Here is a 20286-nt window from a genome sequence, read left to right as displayed (position 1 = left end):
AAGAGAGCAACTCTTTTTTAGTTTGAAATTGGTGTCTGTCACATACACCATTGCAAAGGTAAAGTAACGTAAAGTGAAATGCAGAAGTGTGCATTATTAAAAACCATTGTGAAGACCGTCATGAGTAATGCAGTCACGTGCTTTCGGTATATATTAACGTGAAAAGCTCTAAGGCGTGTTGGCATCACTTAATATAAGCTGCTGCGTTCATAGTATAGTTTACAGACATAGGTTACAGTAAAATGGGTACATCTAGTGTATTTCTCATATACAACATTTGGCTCACATTCGCCAATCTCCTCTAAGTATCGCATGATGTAAGCTAAAAATTTGGTAAATATAACCGTAGACTTGGTCTGAATTTTGTGTGTAGCATTGGTCATGTGTGCAGTACAGAACCTGTTAACGACTTGGATCTATTTCCGAGGTGGACAGACGGAGGTTGATGACTATAACAACCAAATTAAGCGAGGGTCTAATGGCCGCTCTTAAACAAATCACTGAAGCCCTCACCACCCTCTTATCCCATCCCCACTCTTTCACCCCATCCCATGACCCGATTCCACGGATCCTTGCATACATATCATATTAGATTAACAAATCACTTCCACATAATGTTGTGACTGAAAACGTAATTCGGTTCTGAACCCCACTTTAATTTGCGCTGGATCATATGTGCAGCCGTCTACAATCCTCCACCCTGCTTACGCATTAACTTTCGCTTGACAGCACAGAACACAGATACCAAAATATGTATCAATCCACCCACTTCTAGTGTATGCCGCGTCCGATATCTTTCCAAACCATTTACGCCATTAAGATATCTATCGCAATCCGAAGTAATCCGGTAAATATTGTTTAATCCATTATAGTCACATCTTAAACTGAGCTGATGGTACCTGACACGCAATTTGCTGTGATACACCTCTATAAAACACAGTGCGAGTCTATTATGTTGCTGATTGCGCCGGCAATCTGGACGGCTTATCTCCGGTCAGATCTTCCCATTGTCTTCCCCGACAGCTGAGTAATGGCCCGAGCTTTTCAAACCAGACCAGCTTCGTTATGCACGCTATCACTATAATCCACCGAAAAAACATAAAGCTCAATCGAAAATAGTGCGTCATCATGATCAACATCAGCGAGATTCAATGAACAGTGTGTTATCGCAAGCGAGTGGAATTATTGAAATACACACATAGTATATTTTACTTGTTGAACTACTTATAGATAGGCCGATGAACACTTAATGCTGTTGACCCAACCCAACCGCAACATCATCTGCCGTTACCATCACACCTTATTGTACTGCTTATACCATAATAACTTCATAAAAGTTGGCAGCACAAAAATTTGTATTTGGGCCATGTATGCACGACGGGTGCTGCCATTCGCCACTTAGTAGTAAAAATTCTTGTGTCAGTCAAATGCGAAATACAATGTATAGTAAAAAGTGGACACAGGACATTTGTCCTATTATGTACTCCATTCTCGTACCTGACACACAGGTGGGAAACTTGGAAAAATCTGATTCACGCCCTAAAAATGGCAAAATACTTGGATTTAAGAAATACCTTGCGGGCGTTAATTAGCTTAAAAGCGATAAAATGTGCTGCTCAAAAAAGAGAGATTATGATTTTATTTTAAGTGATTTGGTCAGATCTTTCAAGATTATAGCGTTGTACATCTGGGTGGAATTTGTTGATATTTTTATGTTTTCTTTTTTTTTTCAAATTTCCAAGGAGAGTTCCAAATGTATTAATCTCGGGTAGTTTTAACTACAGGGTATTTTTGGCACTTTTTCAGTCCAGTAGAGAGATTTCAGGATTTGCACTGTCCGCCACAAACGATATCCGGGACATAACTCCGCAACGCCACGACCATTTGCCCTCAAACTTTCAAAGTGCTATGCCAACAATGAGAGGACATCTGGGATTGGTTTTCAATGAGGTGCGTTAATCAGTATGGGCACCGGGGTCATCTTTGTTTTCGAGTTGGTTAACTTTATCGGGGGAATATCTGAAGAACGCTTACACCAATTAACTGAGTTTTGGAAACGACTCCTTGAGAGGACTGTTGGCATTGGTCTCCAGATGTATGTATAAAACACTATTGCCGCTGCAGTCATCTTTGGTTTCAGCATGTTTAACTTTGTGTGGATAACAGTTTGAGAAGGCTTTGACTGATTGTCTTCACACTTTGTCAGCCGCATGACATCAGTAATATTAATTAGTCATATAACCACTTGCTCAAGAAGTTTTCACCTTTGCTTTTAAACCTGAGTCAGTGAGTGCTTGAGGTTTAACGTGGTACTTAACAATTTTTCAGTCATCTAACGACGAAGGACTCCTTAGGGTACGTGTAATGTGCCTCCTTGTTGCAGGTCGGCTTTCCACCGCTCTTTTATCTAGTGCTGCTTCACTGAGACGCCTTACGGAAGGCAAGTAAGATGCCCCGCCCGATCCACCGATACGGGTCAACCAGTCGTTGCACTATCTCCTTCATGATGAACGCCAAGCGAGGAAGTTACAACTTCCTCTTTTAAGGTCTTAGGTGTGACTTGACCTAGGATTGACCCTGGATTTATATTCGAGACATTAGCAAGATTAGCAAGATGGCGGCTGGGATCGTTTTCAGCTGTCTGCGTTAAACAAAATATGTCCGTTGCGGCAATCATGATTACATGGTCGTTCAACTTTGGCCATGTAAAAAACATTTAACAGATTACATATAAACTTGGGCAGAGGATGGCATGTCATCAATGAAATGACTGCTGCGATCACTTTTCAGTAGTATAAGTGAAATTAAATGGCTGGAAAGTCCGAAAAAATGTCATAACAGTATAACCATTGACCTTGTGCAAAAGATCCTGATAAAATGACGCAGTAGTTGGCGTCAATCACGAACTCGGTGAGTCAAAATCATGAATATTGCACATGGTTTGGTTGAAAAGGCGTTCATTCTAAATTATCAGGGCCCTTTAAAAAGAAGAGTTTTACCGAAACGTTTAGTATTTTCACGTTAGACGGTATATATACTTCACACAAACGATGTCTAATCTCACGACCCAGCAAAGAGGAAAGACCGTTGGAATGGTTCAAGGGTGTAAGTTTCCAAACGCTGTAGCCAGACACCTTGCAGGACATGTTGCCACCATCATAGGACTTGCTCAACCTCTCCAGCAAATAGGGGCCTTTAATTGCTGATCCTCCTCATTCCGAATGACTGAGGGCAACACTCCCTGCTAAAGAGAGTTTTACCTGGGTCATCCATCTAAAAAAACAAACTCAATCAAGGAGAATTACGAACAGCAACCTTAATGTTATAGTTCATGGACCGAAAAAGCCTCTACGACGAAACCCTCGGACGTCGCAGAATGACGTACATGGTATACTGGAGAAATTGGTTTGTTTATTTGTTTGGTGTTTTACGTCACACTCGCAAGAATATTTCAGTTATACCACGGCGGCCAGCATTATGGTGAAACCTTCCACTCGGCCAGGGATGCCCCCAATATACTGAAAAGACTGCAGCTTTCTGTTAGATTGGGGGTATGTCACTTGGACAGACCGTGGTAGATTCGGAAATGTTGTAGTGCAATTTAAACAACCAATTTCAGGTGGATAAATTTCAAATGGACAGTTTCTTAATAAATGACGACAGAAAATATTTGACAACTTTTCTCCATCGTGTCCATCTGGTGACTGTAGCAGAGGTGTTCTTGCTGTTGTCATGTCCAACGGCCTATTTTCTTTTTAACCATGTGTTCTCACACCACGCGTGAGATGGAACGATGATGTAAAATGCGTTGATTGTCTTTATGGTTTTTAAGGCTATATCAAGGTGAAACTGGTTGGCTTTATGTATACCATTGCACAAGTTCAGCACCATGCACATGGGCTATGTTGATCTTAATATGCGTATCACACCAGTAGGCCCTATTAAGCAGAAACAAATCAGCTGGTCTAGGTCTATACAGCGCGCACTATGTGTATACATGCATATTTGCATACCAACATATATGACTACATGTATATATTCAGTTACGTACACATTGCATTTTATTTGTTTTCAACGTTTCCCTGTTTTTTGATTATCTGTTTTCAACTCACGGTTGGACATGTCCGAGATGTTTAACCTGTACATATATTCCCGTCCGTTGTGATTGCATACCCTTGGTGTTTTTGATATAGAGATGTATCATTGTAGTGAAAGTAGCAAACTTATTTCAGCAACCGAAGCTGCACATGGGAAATGCCGATTATTATAAAAGATACATTTGGTAATCACAGGCTTACACAGTCTCATTGACTCAGAGCTCGGAGAATGTTCTGCATGAGTATCGGAATTACGGTTGGATTTTACAGTTGAATACGTGATCGTATTTTCAACACTACTACTGCAGGAACTACAAGTGTTTTGTGATAGTCACCCCCCAATGTTCGTAGAGACTGTGTTATGTAAACTGGGTGCAGGCATATACTCACATAAACTTAAGAACTCATATAGCAGCGTTTCTTGTATTACCATCATTGCTGTTCTCGAAATTCTTAATGGAACTTGATGACTTTCTAACCATACCTTTTTCACTCTTTCAAATCGTGTGAGGTACGATATGTTGTCACGAAGTGTGCACGAAAATTAAAAATATTATATATGATTTGGATTTCAGTCACTTGGTATGTGGACCTTCGAAAAACACGCATTTGGACCCTAAAGAACTGAATCACGTGAAATTGTTCTCCAGAAAATTGGGGATAACAGATATATCTGAAAAATGTTGGTGTGTTTGTTTTTTTATTCAAAGACATGATTTTCGTTTTCAGTACATTGCTATTCTTTATAATGGCACTCATATTCACAGCCTGCAAATTGTATGGATTTATTTGATGGCATATTTACAGTTTGTGCTGGACTGTCTGTTACAGAGTCTGTTAGAGGGAGTTGAGGGGTGGGGACATTGTTTTCTGACCAGAACGGTGGTAAAGCAGGCGAGGGACTGATTTAGGGGAAAGAGAAGAAACGGTGTATAGGAGAGCAGGTTGTTTTGTTAAGTATGTAAGTATATACGTCGAGGTTGTCGGGTCCTGGCGCTGATTTATCTCTGCAGCCATTCCACGGAGGACATCAGAGTTATGTCAGATATGGGAACAATGCAGACAAAACGTGTGCTATTGTGTTGTTGCGGTTCATCCATGAGTTCGGTGGTTGGGGTCTTTACCGTGGACACCACGGCGTGATGTAGCCTTTGTTGAGCGTAATTATCAGCCGTCTTGTGTTGGCATAATCGGACGGTTGTGCCGATCGCGGGCAGCTGAAGCTTGGATCAGGGCGGGGCTAGCGATGACGGGGAAGGCGGGGATGGGAGCTTGTCATCTCGTAAACCTGTCATGTCCGTCGCATAACGCGCTGGACGGAGGCAGTTAGAAACTTTCACCGTCCGATACAGAGGCGAAAATCAGGCTGTTACTCGCTGCAGTGCCAGTTTCACTCTATACGAGATACGGCACGGTGAAATATTTATACAGGATAAAAATGCGGGATAACTTGACTAGAAGGGCTCATGGAATGTAACACAACATCTTGTATTTATTTTCGCCACATAGGTGACACATGTCTTCACAGGACTCCTTAATTTCTCCCCGACGCTATAACACATACGTGTTAACAAGTAACATTCACTTGTGGTTTACCGTCGATCTCAGAATAAACCTGCGATTTAAACAGTCAAAGCCTCGCGCTATTAACAGGGGGGAAATATCCGGGCTTTTCTGATGAGCTCGGTATAATCAGAATGCTAGGTGGATTTGTACATATATATCTGTGCTTTAAGAGACCTAAAAGAATGTTATAGGTGGATTTACGCATATATGTTAATGTATGTTCTTTGAATGGCTAAATTGAGACATACTGAGTTTATACACCAATATTCACTGGATATGTTTTACGCATATACGCATATTCCAATAAGGTGAAGACCACTCCAAAATGAAGTATATATCAGATGAAAGACCATTTAAAACTCTTCAGGAAAATAGATTGATTTATGTTTTTAAGATTTTTTTTCTAACGTAGCAATATTGTGTTAAAAGATAGATTCTACAGTCGCCTGTTGTGACCCAGAAGGTATTATTTACGTCACATCTACACTTTTGCCTAGAATAATTCGTTTGTTTAGGTCAGTGAGAGGAACGCTGGGGGTGATTTTCGTAACTCTACGTATTCCATGATGACTGCTGCCATGTACTTTAACACGCTAGGACACATGCGCTATCCATCATTTCAATCATGAAGCGTATATTCCAAACGATATACTTACAGCAGCAAAGCCACAAACGTAACAATAATAAACAGCGTATATTTAGCCAGATGTTCCTTTGAAATTTAGCATACACATACGTGTATTATGCTCCAGTCCGTGGGCCATGTTTTTTCGTGTCTTTTTTATGTTTTTGTTTTTGTTTTTTTTTCATATATTTTTTTTCATGTTTTTTTCACTAAGGAAAATCTGGAAATTCAATGATTACATTGAGTGTGTGAAACCTCAGATCAGCTTCGAAAACTGGTTCATTCCGCGCCTACGTTTTGCATATTTAATGAATTTCGTGATTCCAATTGCTAGTTGGCTACTGTGCAATAACTACTGTATATACTATCCGATTTTTATAACATTTTGTGTGCAGGTTGATTTTTTTTCAACCCCAGATTAAATTTGTCCAGAAGTTTGGCATATTTACTGATTCGCACTTATCATTGTTTTCTGTGCAATAACTGTTCGAAACATTGTCCATTGTGCAGATTCATCTTATGTGAACTTGATTAAGTTAATAATTCTGCTCTGTCTACGTTTGTTTAGTTTGCTTACGCATCTATGCATATTGGTTATACAATGGTCATTGCACTGTGTACAATAACTGTCCTAAATATTGTTCATTTAGATAAAATTATGTGCATGTTCATTTTGTGTAAACTCAGAATAAGTTTGAAATCCTTTTGCATCTTTGGATAGGTTTTGCATATTTAATCATTTGCTAGCTTGCATTGGTTCCTGTGCAATGAATGCGTCAGTTGTTGTCCGATTTATATGTTTTACATGTAAATGTTTGCTCAGGTTCTCGGGAACTCAATTCAAATTCGGAAACCAGCCAGATCCGTGCAAAACGGTCGCATATTTAATTATTTATTTGATTTCCAATGGTCGTTCCGATTATCAGAAAATTTTGTGCGCATATAATCATATACACAACCGCCTGAGACTGAAGCTGGTTATACCTTTATGGGCGGTGATGGAAGGATTGCATATAACTCACAGTTGTGCAAACGAGGAATGGGGCGAAGTATAAACAGACAAGTGTCAAACCCAAGAAGAGGATATCATCGACTCACAGACAAGTGCTCACCTCGAGAAGAGTATATAGATAAGCATCGCTTCACAGACAAGTGCCCACCTCACGAAGAGTGTATGGGTTAACATCGACTCACAGACAAGCGCCCACCTCACGAAGAGTGTATGGGTTAACATCGACTCACAGACAAGCGCCCACCTCATGAAGAATATATGGGTTATCATCGACTCACAGACAAGTGCTCACCTCAAGAAGAGTATATAGATAAGCATCGCCTCACAGACAAGCGCTCACATGAAGAATATATAAATAAGCATCGACTGACGGACAAGTGTCCACATCATGAAGAGTATATAGATAAGCATCGCATCACAGACAAGCGCTCACCTCATGAAGAAAATATGGGTTAAGATCGCCTCATAGACTAGTGCTCACCTCATGAAGAGTATATAGATAAGCATCGCCTCACAGACAAGCGCTCACCTCATGAAGAATATATGGGTTATCATCGACTCACAGACAAGTGCTCACCTCAAGAAGAGTATATAGATAAGCATCGCCTCACAGACAAGCGCTCACATGAAGAATATATAAATAAGCATCGACTGACGGACAAGTGTCCACATCATGAAGAGTATATAGATAAGCATCGCATCACAGACAAGCGCTCACCTCATGAAGAAAATATGGGTTAAGATCGCCTCATAGACTAGTGCTCACCTCATGAAGAGTATATAGATAAGCATCGCCTCACAGACAAGCGCTCACCTCATGAAGAATATATGGGTGAAGATCGCCTCATAGAAAAGTGCTCACCTCATAAAGAGTATATAGATAAGCATCGCCTCACAGATAAGTGTCCACCTCATGACGAGTATATAAGCAAGCATTGCCTCACAGACAAGCGACCACCTCATGAAGAACATATAAGTAAGCATCGCCTCACAGACAAGTGCTCATCTCATGAAGAAAATATGGGTTAAGATCGCCTCATAGACTAGTGCTCACCTCATGAAGAGTATATAGATAAGCATCGCCTCACAGACAATTGTCCATATAATGAAGAGTATATAAGTAAGCATTGCCTCACAGATGAGCACCCTCCACATAAAGAATAGTTGGGTTAAGATCGCCTCACAGACAAATGCTCACCTCGTGAAGAGTATATAGATAAACATCGCCCCACAGACAAGTGTCCATCTCGTGAAGAGTATATAAGTAAGCACCACATAAAGAATAGTTGGGTTAAGATCACCTCACAGACAAGTGCTCACCTCATGAAGAATATATGGGTGAAGATCGCCTCATAGAAAAGTGCTCACCTAATAAAGAGTATATAGATAAGCATCGCCTCACAGATAAATGTCCACCTCATGACGAGTATATAAGCAAGCATTACCTCACAGACAAGCGACCACCTCATGAAGAACATATAAGTAAGCATCGCCTCACAGACAAGTGCTCATCTCATGAAGAAAATATGGGTTAAGATCGCCTCATAGACTAGTGCTCACCTCATGAAGAGTATATAGATAAGCATCGCCTCACAGACAATTGTCCATATCATGAAGAGTATATAAATAAGCACTGCCTTACAGATGAGCACCCACCACATAAAGAATAGTTGGGTTAAGATCACCTCACAGACAAGCGCTCACCTCATGAAGAATATATGGGTGAAGATCGCCTCATAGAAAAGTGCTCACCTCATAAAGAGTATATAGATAAGCATCGCCTCACAGGTAAGTATCCACCTCATGACGAGTATATAAGCAAGCATTACCTCACAGACAAGCGACCACCTCATGAAGAACATATAATTAAGCATCGCCTCACAGACAAGTGCTCATCTCATGAAGAAAATATGGGTTAAGATCGCCTCATAGACTAGTGCTCACCTCATGAAGAGTATATAGATAAGCATCGCCTCACAGACAATTGTCCATATCATGAAGAGTATATAAGTAAGCACTGCCTCACAGATGCGCACCCACCACATAAAGAATAGTTGGGTTAAGATCGCCTCACAGACAAATGCTCACCTCGTGATGAGTATATAGATAAACATCGCCCCACAGACAAGTGTCCATCTCGTGAAGAGTATATAAGTAAGCACTGCCTCACAGATGCGCACCCACCACATAAAGAATAATTGGGTTAAGATCGCCTCAACAGACAAATGCTCACCTCGTGATGAGTTTATAGATAAACATCGCCCCACAGACAAGTGTCCATCTCGTGAAGAGTATATAAGCAAGCATCGCCTCACAGACCAACGCAAAATGCCGTCATACTAGAAGAGATTTCAAGGGAGTTTAGTGTATTCAATGTAAGCCGCCTTCTCAGTGAAAAATTCTTAAACCCTGTTTATACTCAGGTGTGGCTATCAGGGTCCACGGTGGGGTCCACGGTGGGGTCCCTTGGGGTCTTGCCCTTCCATCCTGAATGCTCTGGGGACGTGCTGGCCTAACGCTGACATATGTTTGTCCTGTGGACGTGCTTAGAACACTAGTTAAGAGGCTTTTGTCCAGTATGTTTAGCGGTAACAAGGGTATCAATGTTCAGGAGAACATGCTGCTTCTCCCGTTACAACCACATGTACTTCCCCTCCCACCCCTGTGCTATTGAGTCTAACTCCTGTCTGGGCCTCCCCTCACACTGCGCTCTAACAGCCGGCCTTGTCTTCTCCTGTCCCTTTGAAAACCTGTGATCTATAGTGACCCTTGTCTTTACGTTTGTACAGCTTTGATGCTGATCTCTGTCACTGTGACAGCTCATCCTGTACAATGTACCAAGGTGGGGCGGAGGCATCGGATAACGTTTCTCTAAGAAACTGTATTCTTTCAGAGGTTTCTCCATTCTCTGAGAAATGAAATATATATGGTTACATCTTTCAAGAAAAAACCTCTTGTTCTTCTCTTATCTAACATTATTGAACTAATTTTCAAATGTGCCTTCCTCAAAAGATATCACATAACTTTATGGTAGCTACAACAATAGATACTTACGATATCTCTCTGTTTAAAACTTGTAACAAACGTCTTCGTGAGAAGGGATATCGCCCTTGCATTGTGTGAAAAATCACGTTTGTGTCCCTGTGGCTGTTCCGAGTGAATGGTATATTATTGTGTAAACTTTTCTCCTAACATATGAGAAATTGGCCTGTATACCGGTTTCGTGTTGGTTTGTCAGACATAGAACCTAAATTCTATACAGTTTGCATGGATGTGTTGTTGTTGAAGTTGAAACGTTCATCGGTCTGGTGAAGTTTTCTCCGTGTAGAATAATGTGTCGTGACATGTAATCATTCTGTTACAAGGGCCGAACTAGTTTTCAAAGCGCGACTTTTCCCGACCCTGTTGGTTTAAGCATAAATTGTAGCTGTTGCCTACCTGGTATATGTACAGTTTTATTTATCGAGAGTTTAAAGTTTACTAAAATTCCCACAGGGTCAGTGGTCTCTTAAATCCGCTTTGTCACGGCAGGGGGAACGTCTGCAATGAGATCAGCTTTAATTGCTTCTCCCTTGTAATTCCATAATAAGATAGCTACACCTAAGCTGTCAATTTCTACATCAGACTGTAATTTGAAGCTGAGGCACTGTCAATCAAACGAGCCGTCAATCACGTTTGATTGACACATTCTTGGAATAGTTTGCTTTCCTGCCGCGATAACTGCGGGAGACAAGATAGGCGGGGCAGATCAAGAGTGGCCTTGTTTGGTCTGATCGGTTAACCACCTCCATCCGCAGCATCCTTTCAACCGACTACTCTGACAATCCCTCTTCTCCGTTCACAATTGACGATCAACTGCCCGCATCCAGCGGGGCTGACTGAACACTTCCCCAGCACTCAACGGCCGGCTGAGCAGTGGGCGGACTCAGCCGCCTGTCTCAAGTGCCCGCTGACTGTTGTGACAGGAGGCCCGGCCCCTACACAGACGGCCGACTGTCAGCTGCTCAGCGAGGCCGAACTGATCTATAGCAGGCTCTGACAAACCATCTATTAACATACATCTATCTCTGATATCGCATCAGCACACCGACAGGTCAGTCACGCCGACTGCCAACGTACAAGTTGAGACTACTTTCTAAAATCTTGCCCTCTAGATACATTTACAGCTATCATTTATGTATCAGGCCTGCTTGTCAAACTGTAACCCTAATCGTGACCCCGGGGCCATTCCATCTCTCAACATCCCCCACTCAAGTCTTTCTCGCATGCTACATGTTCGGCTTAGAGTTTTAAGAAGCAATGAAGTTTTCTGTAATTTTGGAAATGGCGGCCGACAATTTGCGATTGAGCGTGACTAGGCGAGTTGATGAGACAGCCTGCGGGAAGAGATCTCCCGTCATTTCCGCGACAAAATTCAGTTACACGAGCGCTCCTTAAGAAAGTGTGGCCTGGGGCAGGGATCGAACCCCATCAAGAACAGAACAAATTTTGGGCGATTAAGTAGGGAATGAGCTGACCTGACAAGCAAATTTTAAACCCCTATTAACCCAGTCAACGATTTGGTGGAGAAAAAGCTGAAACTGCCGTGACATGTGATAGAGGGGTTGGCGCAGAGCTAAGAGGAGAAAAAGCGGTTGGAAACAAGGCAATTAACTGCTACAAATACATATCTATCAGCCTTGCTTTGCGCCTGTGAGTCAGATAGTCATTTGCAGTAACGACCTAGACATTAATCTTCTCAGGCAGGACAGGCCATAAATTGTCCCGGGAAAAATAGTTTTCTCATCTAAAGATAAGGGTTGGTTAAAATTTCAAAGGTGAACGGATGGTGTTTAGAAGAGAGCGAGCGAAGCCTGAGCGAGTCCCCCGTGCCCTAGCGCAGGATCTCTCTTGATTGATGGGCCGTAGGCCTGACCTCAGCCAGCCAGCCTGAACTTGTGTGGGCTTGAAAAGACAACCCGGTCCTTTCTACACCTCTTAGCCTTTGCAAACTCCTTGAAAAGTAGCTCAGGGCTGTAAATCGCTCTGTTCTTCTTTACTGGGCGGGCAATGAAGGTAGGATTCGCACACGCTGTTTATGACCAGTCGTCAGTAGAATACCGTTTTTAGATCTGTAAACCGGCTGAATTCTGAAGAGGGATTTGTCCGCGGGAATGTCGACCGGTCCCACATACTGTCTTTCTCGCTACTTTCTTTGCTCGGCGCAACCGGTGTCCCGTCCGGCATGGGTTCGAGCTTCAGTGTAAAGATAGGGTTACACCAAGTGTTTATTGTACGCGATAAGAATCTGGCTGGATCGCTTTGATGTTGCCGCTTAATTGTCCAATCTGTCAACATTCAGATGTCAAGTCTTTCAACACGTCAATCTGAATCTGTTTTCAAACACCCCTACTTGTGTGAGATTGATTGATAAGGATCGCAATAATATGCCAGTCGCTTTGAAGTCGGCCGCCGTCTCTCTCCCTCCCATTAGTGTCACACAAGACAACATTCTCCCCACAATATAAAGCATTCCTTAGCCGCCTCTCCAAGTCTGTTTGGGAAAACCTACCCGTGTGGGCTTGGCCAGTCGACAGTTTGAGTGATGGCCACTCGGCTAAGCGAATGGCAAACGTCGTTTATTTTTGTCTATAGGCAGTGCCAATACAGTGTGCTTCAGCTTTTATTTGCCTCTTCAGTATGTATACTTTAACAACATGAGGTGGCATACATCTGCAGATGACTGACAGACAGCCCATCAAATTGATTGATGACCCTGGCTTAGAATGACGGCTGGCTAGCTGCCAAAATCATTATCTTGCCGGGCTTCTATTGGAGGAGCCGTTACACAGAGCAATTCATCATGACCAACATTTATCAAAGTTGACGTCACGTCGAGCTAATCCGCCAATCGCGGCAAGAAATCACTCCTAATTTAAGATTTGATTGGTAGGCGGCAAGTCGTTTCATCTTTGTGTAATTCACACAAGTGCTGAGGGCAAATTTATGTTTTGTATGTTGTCTCGCTGGGCGGCATGTTTCAGTAAAACTTGTGTGTGGTGCTGTTACCCTGTTAGCTGTCAGAGCTGAGGAACACGTCGCTTCGCTGCTCGCAGACTCACGGGCTTAGTGTGTACGGAGAGACCCGGCGTTAACGGGCTGCTGTCAGCCGCGGGCTATCAACGGCACTTTACCCTGGACATCTCTTACCCAGCAAAATGTTGACTTCAAGCACAGCTCAGTATCTCCACCCGGATTATTTGCAACCTTTACCAACAACGGTAGGTGGTGCTCAAATTGTTGTGATTTTGGTGATCTATTGGTCTTTTCTGTGTATGTTTTCTTCATTCAGGTTTATAGTTAAGACATTATCGCCCAGTCAGCGGCGCGGAGTGTACACTGTTCTGCGGGTAATGCGGGTGTAACAGTTTCAGCTTTCTTCAAACGCTCATGTAATTTTCAAGAACAGTCTGACCACTTTCTACAGTTAAGGTGGTCAAGACGCACAATTTTACTTCCCATACCACACAGCTTAACCTTTCCCGTGACTCAATGTGACTGAGTGAATCATCAGTTGAAGTAACCTCTAGAGTCTTGGTTCTATGTAGGCCTTGCGGGAACTTAATGGAACATTGTCCGTCATAGACAGTTGCTGTACTAAAACAGGGTATCAAGTTTAGTATAGCCATTGAATTGTACCAGTCCAGTTTATACATTAAAGCGTACACGTTTGTTGACGATAAAGTTGTCGAATCCTCCTGATAAGCCTTTGCAAGCTATAAAGGAATGTTTATGTCAGTAGATATATTTTAAAGTGTAGGAGCATGCAATTGACGCACAGGATTTAGGCCAGAGTGTGTCGGTATATGTGGTAGTAAAGAAAATCAGAAGTACACCTATCTGCCGTGTAATAGCCTGTCAAATTCAGGGTGTATCGCTAGATTTATCTGTTATGTCATATGGTAAAATCGTGATGCAAATTACCGTCATAAGTAACGCTTAATTCATACGGACATGATATCATGTTGTGTGTTTTATTAATTGCAGCTTGATGCTAAGAAAAGTCCTCTTGCCTTGCTGGCTCAAACATGCAGCAGCATCGGAAAAGATTCCTCTCCTTCCAAGACAATAATTCCACCGATTGAGAAAAAAGAAGTTGGCAAAGGAACCCCAGAGAAACCCGGCAGCAGAGATGGGAAAAAGTCGGCATCTGAAGAGAAGAAAGACTCAAGTCGGGATTCCCATAAAACCTCATCCCATCGCTCGTCTGCACCTCCTAAAGAAGTCCCTCCTCTGGTGCCTATAGCGAGTTCCTCAGACGAACACTCGCGCAGTCCACCAACAGGCTGGATTCCAGAAAGTCAAGATCAACCTCGCCTTCCGTAACTAGTGTTATACAGCACCCAATTTCCGCCACCACCCCGACCTACTGGTACTCAGAGCAACAGTCGCATCAGCTTGAGCTGTGGCAACATGTTACTGGAGGTGAATCACCACGAGTCGTCCAGTTCTTCAGGTCTGACTAAACCGGCCACCTCCCAAACCACCACTTCCTCGTCGCTCACGTCGTCTCCTTACTCCAGTCACAGCTCTTCCATCTCCAAACACGCGCCTCATCCTCTGGCGTATGCGGCCGCAGGTATCTCGGGCTACCCCAGCTCTCTCTCACTGCCCACTGCTGGGACATGGAGTGCCCATTGACTCTCTCGCAAGTTCCCAGGCCTACCACTCGTCCCTGGGGGCTCATGCTGGCCTCGGCTTGTCGGGTGCTGCGGCTATGAAGTACGGGCTTCTTCTGTGTCGCCCTATGTGGCTTACGCTCGCGTTCGAACTCCAGCCGGTGGCTCAACATTAGTACCCATATGCAGAGACCTTACTGTACGAACTGTCAGTTGACACTGCAGAAACGCCCACCTGTCTTCCACGTGTACAGCTTCTGGGTGTGCACAGTGTGCCCACGAGAAAGCTCTCACGGCAGCGTCTTTACCCTCCCTCAAGTTTAAGTCTCCCTTCGGGATTACCGCTTCACCCAGGACTTTCTCAGCAGCCCTGGCTGGTGTGTCCGCCTCGAACTCTGCTATCTCAGCTCTCTCTACCCACACAGCATGTTGTCAGCTGCTCATAGACTACCTTACGTGTGTAACTGGGTGTCAGGCAGTGATTACTGTGGGAAAAGATTCCCCACATCGGAGGAGCTGTTACAGCACTTACGGACTCACACCACTCTGCCAGTGATGTGGCCTCGCTGCCCTCCCCCATACAGCTTTCGGACTGCCTTCCGCCTCGGCGCTGGCCGCCTGTCACAGCCACCTCACTGCACCCGGGCTCTCTCAGCCCCAACTCCATCAGAAGGGGCTACCCCCTCAGTTTAAGTCCGGTTAGTAATATGCTGGGAAGTAGCCGGTATCACCCTTACAACCTTTAGCCGGTGTACCCCAGGTTCCGGGTGCCGGATTGTCTCACTCCACCCTCGGGGCGTACTACTCCCCGTACACCCTGTATGGACAGCGACTAGGTGCAGCCGCGGTCCCATGACATACGGCTGACCAGGCCAACTTTAGGTACCCTTACTTGTGATGTGGACAAAAAAAGTACTATTCTCATGACACTTTTAATTTAATGGTTCTTACTGGTGTATGTCACATGCGTACACGAGAGCGGGACTCCTCGTGACTGTGTTTCCCCTGAGTTGAACAGGATTAATTGGGTTATTGCAGTAAATTGTTTGTATCAGCTAATGGATTAACTTGCTTGTGCCATCTTCACGCCGTGTGGAAGTCTTCGCAGTTTTGGAACTTTTTCAATTTGTGGCATTACCTGTTGTCCTTTGATAGGGACGGATGCGTTGTAATCCTGTGTCTCAGAACTGTTTGATGTGACAGGTTGGACGGCCTAACCGTTACCCGGCTCCCTATCTGCTAAGGCCTCTGATTCTCAAGGGTATTGACTGGGGACATCTGCGTGAACAATACCCGGCTTGGTCAACTCTCCCGTCTACACAAACCGCCGCCACATAGTCAAGGGACAAACCGTGGTCTGAGCTAGCGTCGTTGTTGGAACATTGCCACTAATCCGCGGTATTTCTCCGTGGATTGTGGCCTTGTTGAACTTCACCGAGACAAGGAGAACTGACTGTTGGAGAAGGGCTATATCACATGTCCCACTGGAGAGTGCTCAATTGAAAGGATTAGTAAATCGTGGAGAGAATGACATGATGGTAACAAAATGCACAGGGAGGTTTTGTTCTGGTATATCGCCATTTCTCTGGAGCTTCCAAAGGGTTCTCTTCACACCCCAGTTTATGTTTTAGTGCTATAATAAATAATTATTACCTGGATATGATCCTGGTGTTGTAGTAATGTGAACTGTGAGGGGCAAGTAAAACTTGGTGAGGATAGAGATTGCTGTAGACAGTACACGTGCTGAGTGATGTAAATAGAGGGGACAGTGGTCCAGAACTCGGGTCTCAAACTGTCAGCATGCAATCTCATCTTGTTTTCACTCGTTTAATGTTAATGTATAGAAAGTATGCGCATTTTATGCAACTGTTACCATGCTCTCTCAAATGTTTTTATTTAATTATTAACAAGTCTTTCGTGATGAGAAAAAAAAACGTAAGGCGACGAAGAAATTGGAATTTTATATAAATAAATCTGAATTGTCCAGAGACTATAAAATGGGACTTGTTGTTTTGTGTGTGTACAGTGTTTGAAAGTTACAAACCGGACATATTTGGTTAATATTTATTTAGTCCCTGACCGATGGTGTCATCGTGGTATACATACATATATACAGATCGGTGTATATGTCTAGGTATCAGTGTTCAGCTAACCTGGGCATCGTAAACCGCTGCACAGCTGCCAGGGGTGGGAGAAACCATCCTGTGACAGACAAAAAAACGCGTTGAATGGACATTCATCTCCGTTCCATGTATTGATCAGATAACTGACTTGATTCGACAGTTTATTTTGATCATAATTTAGCAACACAGACATGCGACAAAACGCAAATGCAAGAAAACCCAGAATTTGCTCTGAGGTGGAAAAGAATTTTAAGGCAGAATGAATTTATTGTGATATATATATATATATATATATATATATATAGTCCCAGGTAATATGTTTGAGCGTCGACTGAAAAAAATATACAATGATTCCAGATGTTATTGAAATGTAAAAATACGTGGTATATTGAAGCATAGAATGACATTTGGATCTTCAAATAATCTAATTTATGTATTTAAAATGTGCACGATATATGATCGCATTGTACACAACAAGAATAAAACGGATTTCATTTACGGTAATTGATTTAGATTTCTGTAGCGAGAGATGATAATGAATATTCAAACAAGTTGGAAGTTGTTAGCGACAATTTTCATAAAAAAAAAAATTTTTGTAATTATCTTTATTCTGGAAAAGATTTACGAATTAAATCACAGCATAGAATGCATCAAGTATTGATAAAAAATATAAAACTAATTAATAAGGTAAGGTTATGGACTCCTAACTCCGCGGCGAAAAATGAAACTTGGTTGATTTACTGGCCTAAGCTGTTTATCAAGAACAAATGCTGCGCCAAATCGTTATCCGTAAATCAACTGTCATGAACCGACACATAATGTATTCATATGTTGCCAGATGGGATTATGTCATAACTGTCTGGGGTTGAAGGCAAATTATCTCTGTCATTTAGACCATTGATCCTCGAATAAAGGAAAGGTACTTAGCCCTTGGAGAGCTGGGCACCGTTACAATAATTCTGAAAAAAGCATGTAACACAGTGTATGGGTAGTGGGAGTATACTTATGTTGGTCTGCATATAGGGCCCAAACATATACTTCACAAAATGTCCTACCCAATCAGCTCTATTACAAATCCCTCTTCACGATGAGCAGATGTCTTCCTTCTGCTGATAGAAGATTTCATACAAAGGCTATTGCAGCATATTACTGGCATTGTCACAGGGCTAAACATGTCTTTCAAATATAGATGTGCTGGCCTGTGTGTTTGACAAACGAGACTCGAGTAAGGAAGACTGTAAGAGAGGTCTGATATGATGTCAAGCAGTGATGACAGACCTGGCGATCATTCCCACTAGAGAACGTGTCTTGACATAAACAACTTGGTACTTTGAAGAGATACACGGCTGGACTGATGTAACGGTGCCGTAACAGCATTGAGAACAGGATGGTCATTTGTTCAAGCCCACACTCCTGCTCTCCCTAGCATAAGGGAAGCAGGCCTTGGATAATAGGCCTACCGGTGCCAGTCTGTCCTGTCCACTCGCTAATACACCACCCGCTCCACAAATTGACGCCTAATTTCGAACAATCTAAGTAATACGATAGTGCTGGCCTCCTGACTGTCTCTGATGTTTCACCACATTACACTTATAGACTATCGAACAACGTGGTAATTAAATGTCAGAAGTGAATAAGTGTATGGTAGTTCAGAAGGTCCACGTTACGTCTACCAGCGACTAATCTTCGCCACCGTTATTTCCAGGACTACTCGGGCGTATAGGGGGGCCCGGGGTCAGAGGTTGACCAAGGCCAGCGGGAATAACTCGGTAGTTACTATCAGGCTGCCTGTTCGCATCGCGCATCTCACTGATTATCGGCGTACGGCATGGTTCCATACCAGTGTATACATGTATATAGTCATAGAGAAAGGAAAAAGTTATACACTGATCTCAAAATTTACATTAAATACAAATGATTGAAAAATATTAAACGAAGGTTATGCAGCTCTGTAAATGAAACCTGTCGATTTGTTTCATTTGCTCTGATTTTACTTTCCGCCTTTCATAATGGTTGTTTATAACGTTATCTGAATTGCTTCATTTTACTGTCCTTTGCAGAAACATTCCTTTTATATAAAGTTACAGACATGTGTAATAATGTTTTTGATGCATCACATTTATAGTGAGTTGCAAGTTCTCTGAACTATACATCACACAAACACGAGATTCCTGGGAGACTCGCAACTGATTAACCATTTGTGAACGAAAATGTACCAGAGCAATGGTGGCCAAAAAGCTACCCCCGCTTCTTTTAAATGGAAACAGTTTGTTCAATTCATAAAGCTAGTAAGATATGAAACAATTACATGCCTTATACATAATTTAGTCCTGAAATAAACAGGTACTGTATAATATATTAATATTTATGATTTAACATTAACTTGTATTTAAAAGGAAGTAATTTCATATACATAACCTTTCTTGGGAATTCCACGCAATTTGATATAAACAGATACTTTCTTATACACGAAAACTCTCCCTTTTGTTTACTCATGGCATGGTTCCATTATCACTATTTATTCACAAGGAAATATAACAGCAATTCCTGATAAACGACTAAACCGAGTGACAAAGAGAAATGCTTGAAAATATGCCTGGAATGAAGTTTCATTGCACAGTCTAACAGACAGAGCTTTGTACTCAATGGTTTAACCTTTACCCTTACAACACATTGTGAATTAGACGTTTGTCCTCTATTTCAAGTTCCTTTTGATCGTTGTATAATGAAACCTATTCTACAACAGACCACTCTCCAAGTATCCGGATGTTACCTAGGCAAGGAGAATGACCGACCCCATCACTGTCACTCAACGCGCGGTCACGGGATAAGGCGCTGATACATAGCCTGTAAATGGTAAGAGCTGACAGCTTTGAAGTAAACACATGTCTTAAGCTCTATTTCTGATCTCCTAACCTGTATCCATCTGTCAAAGTCTGGTCACAAGACGATGGTTTTAAGACAGACGTCTTCGAGCTATGTGCCGTTCTTGGTGAGACAAGTGAAGTGAGGAAGCGGAATCTCCAGTTACAACACCCTCCCAAGCCTAAATATCCCGACACTGTGCCATGCTTTTTTGCTGTATCAACAAGGCAACATTTATGGATTGGCATTTAAGCTCTTTGACTTATAGTATCTGCCTTTTCCAGTTTAATGACTCAGTAAAAATAAGCGTATCTTACAAAAAATTTGAATGCGCTTAAAG

General features: G+C 42.6%; 1 protein-coding gene across 1 annotated transcript; it reads left to right on the top strand.

Annotated features, from left to right (window-relative positions):
- Window positions 1-13367: 13367 nt before the first annotated feature.
- Window positions 13368-17100, top strand: LOC135463665 (zinc finger protein Noc-like). Its single transcript, XM_064741082.1, is given in 10 exon segments — window positions 13368-13560; window positions 14327-14661; window positions 14810-15060; window positions 15063-15146; window positions 15149-15183; window positions 15185-15358; window positions 15361-15503; window positions 15505-15598; window positions 15600-15701; window positions 15704-17100. Coding segments are annotated over 10 exon segments (1392 nt in total). The 5' UTR covers window positions 13368-13497; the 3' UTR covers window positions 15815-17100.
- The last annotated feature ends 3186 nt before the right edge of the window (window positions 17101-20286 follow it).

Source organism: Liolophura sinensis, chromosome 1 (assembly GCF_032854445.1).
Source record: "Liolophura sinensis isolate JHLJ2023 chromosome 1, CUHK_Ljap_v2, whole genome shotgun sequence".
NCBI lineage: Eukaryota > Metazoa > Mollusca > Polyplacophora > Chitonida > Chitonidae > Liolophura > Liolophura sinensis.
This window is presented reverse-complemented; position numbering and strand designations above follow the sequence as displayed.